Source organism: Puntigrus tetrazona, chromosome 12 (assembly GCF_018831695.1).
Source record: "Puntigrus tetrazona isolate hp1 chromosome 12, ASM1883169v1, whole genome shotgun sequence".
In the NCBI taxonomy this organism is placed as follows: Eukaryota; Metazoa; Chordata; class Actinopteri; order Cypriniformes; family Cyprinidae; genus Puntigrus; species Puntigrus tetrazona.
In genome coordinates, this window is record NC_056710.1 from 20,191,381 (window position 1) to 20,192,672 (window position 1,292).

Consider the following 1,292-nt stretch of genomic DNA (forward strand, 5'->3'; position numbering starts at 1 on the left):
GATATATATATACATATATATAGAGAGAGAGAGATATAGATAGATATACACAAACACACAGAGAGAACACAAATGTTATGTTAATAATAAAGTAATATAATAATAAGGATGCTTTACAAAAAACATGAATGGACGTCACTGATTTCCTCACTTCTGGTGTTGTGGTTAAAGCATCTTTTGAACTGTTATGTGTGTGTGTGCTTGATAATTGAGTGCGTGCGTGTGTGTTGCGTAACACACACGTCACAGTTGAGCACAGAGCTCTTTTGGAGCTGGTTGGAGATCAGCAGCATCCTTTGAGGAGGACCTTGGCAAAGCTTGTTTAATAATTAAATATCTGCTGTGAGTGTATCAGGATCCCCTCAAACACACACACACACACGCACAGACACACACACACACACACACACACACACACACGCACAGACAGCTCGCAGCGATGGATCTGATGCAGTTTTCTTTTACATCAGTGAAATTTGAAGAAATCTCTTTACGCTGCTGACTAATTCAGTATATCTGTCCTTGTGTAGTAAACACAACTCCAGCAGTGTTAGACCATGATTCCCAGCAGCACTGACTCACTTCAGCTCAGATCTTTGCATCAGTATTCAAAAGAGATTTCAAATATAAAAACATCATTTTTTTTTTTATTCTATTATGAAAAGTATTTATAAATAATAAACAATAAATTGACATTAAATAAAATCATATAATAAAACATAATAAATCAAACTAACCCTAAGTAATTAATAATCCTAAATTAACAAATAATTCAAATAGTTATTTTATAAACACACGATCGTGTGCATGCATGAAAATGTCTTAACTTGACAGCAGTAATTTAAAAAAAACATTTGTCTATATATAATTTGCCTTGTCCAGACGCCTTGTATTTTCACTACTGATTTCAGTCGCTCATGTTTTATATCAGCAAGGTTAAGATTATCATTCATGCATCTTGATTTAAATNNGTGGAGAAATGACGTATTTTTGGTGTGTGTGTGTGTTTGGTGTTAGGGGCCGACGCAGTGGCACGTACAGATCATCATGGAGAAGCTGCTGAGGACGGTAAACAGGACGGTGATCTCCATGGGCCGGGACTCTGCTCTCATAGTAAGTGTTTCTCTCTGTCACAGGGCTGCTCCTCTGGGATGTGCTGAGCTTTCGGGTTTCCTGTGTCTGTGGTTAGTAACAGTGTTCTACTACAGCAGTGAGTTCAGTCTCAGATGACTCCACAACTCACACAGAGACAGACACACAGAGACAGACACACACACACACACACACACACA

General features: G+C 38.0%; 1 protein-coding gene across 1 annotated transcript in view; it reads left to right on the forward strand.

Moving 5' to 3' along the window:
- Window positions 1-1,292, forward strand: part of LOC122355354 (dedicator of cytokinesis protein 1-like) — a 61,773-nt gene that overhangs the window by 32,038 nt on the left and 28,443 nt on the right. The window contains exon 28 of the mRNA XM_043253523.1: window positions 1,018-1,113. Coding sequence (XP_043109458.1) covers window positions 1,018-1,113 — 96 coding nt within the window. The remainder of the gene's footprint in view (window positions 1-1,017; window positions 1,114-1,292) is intronic.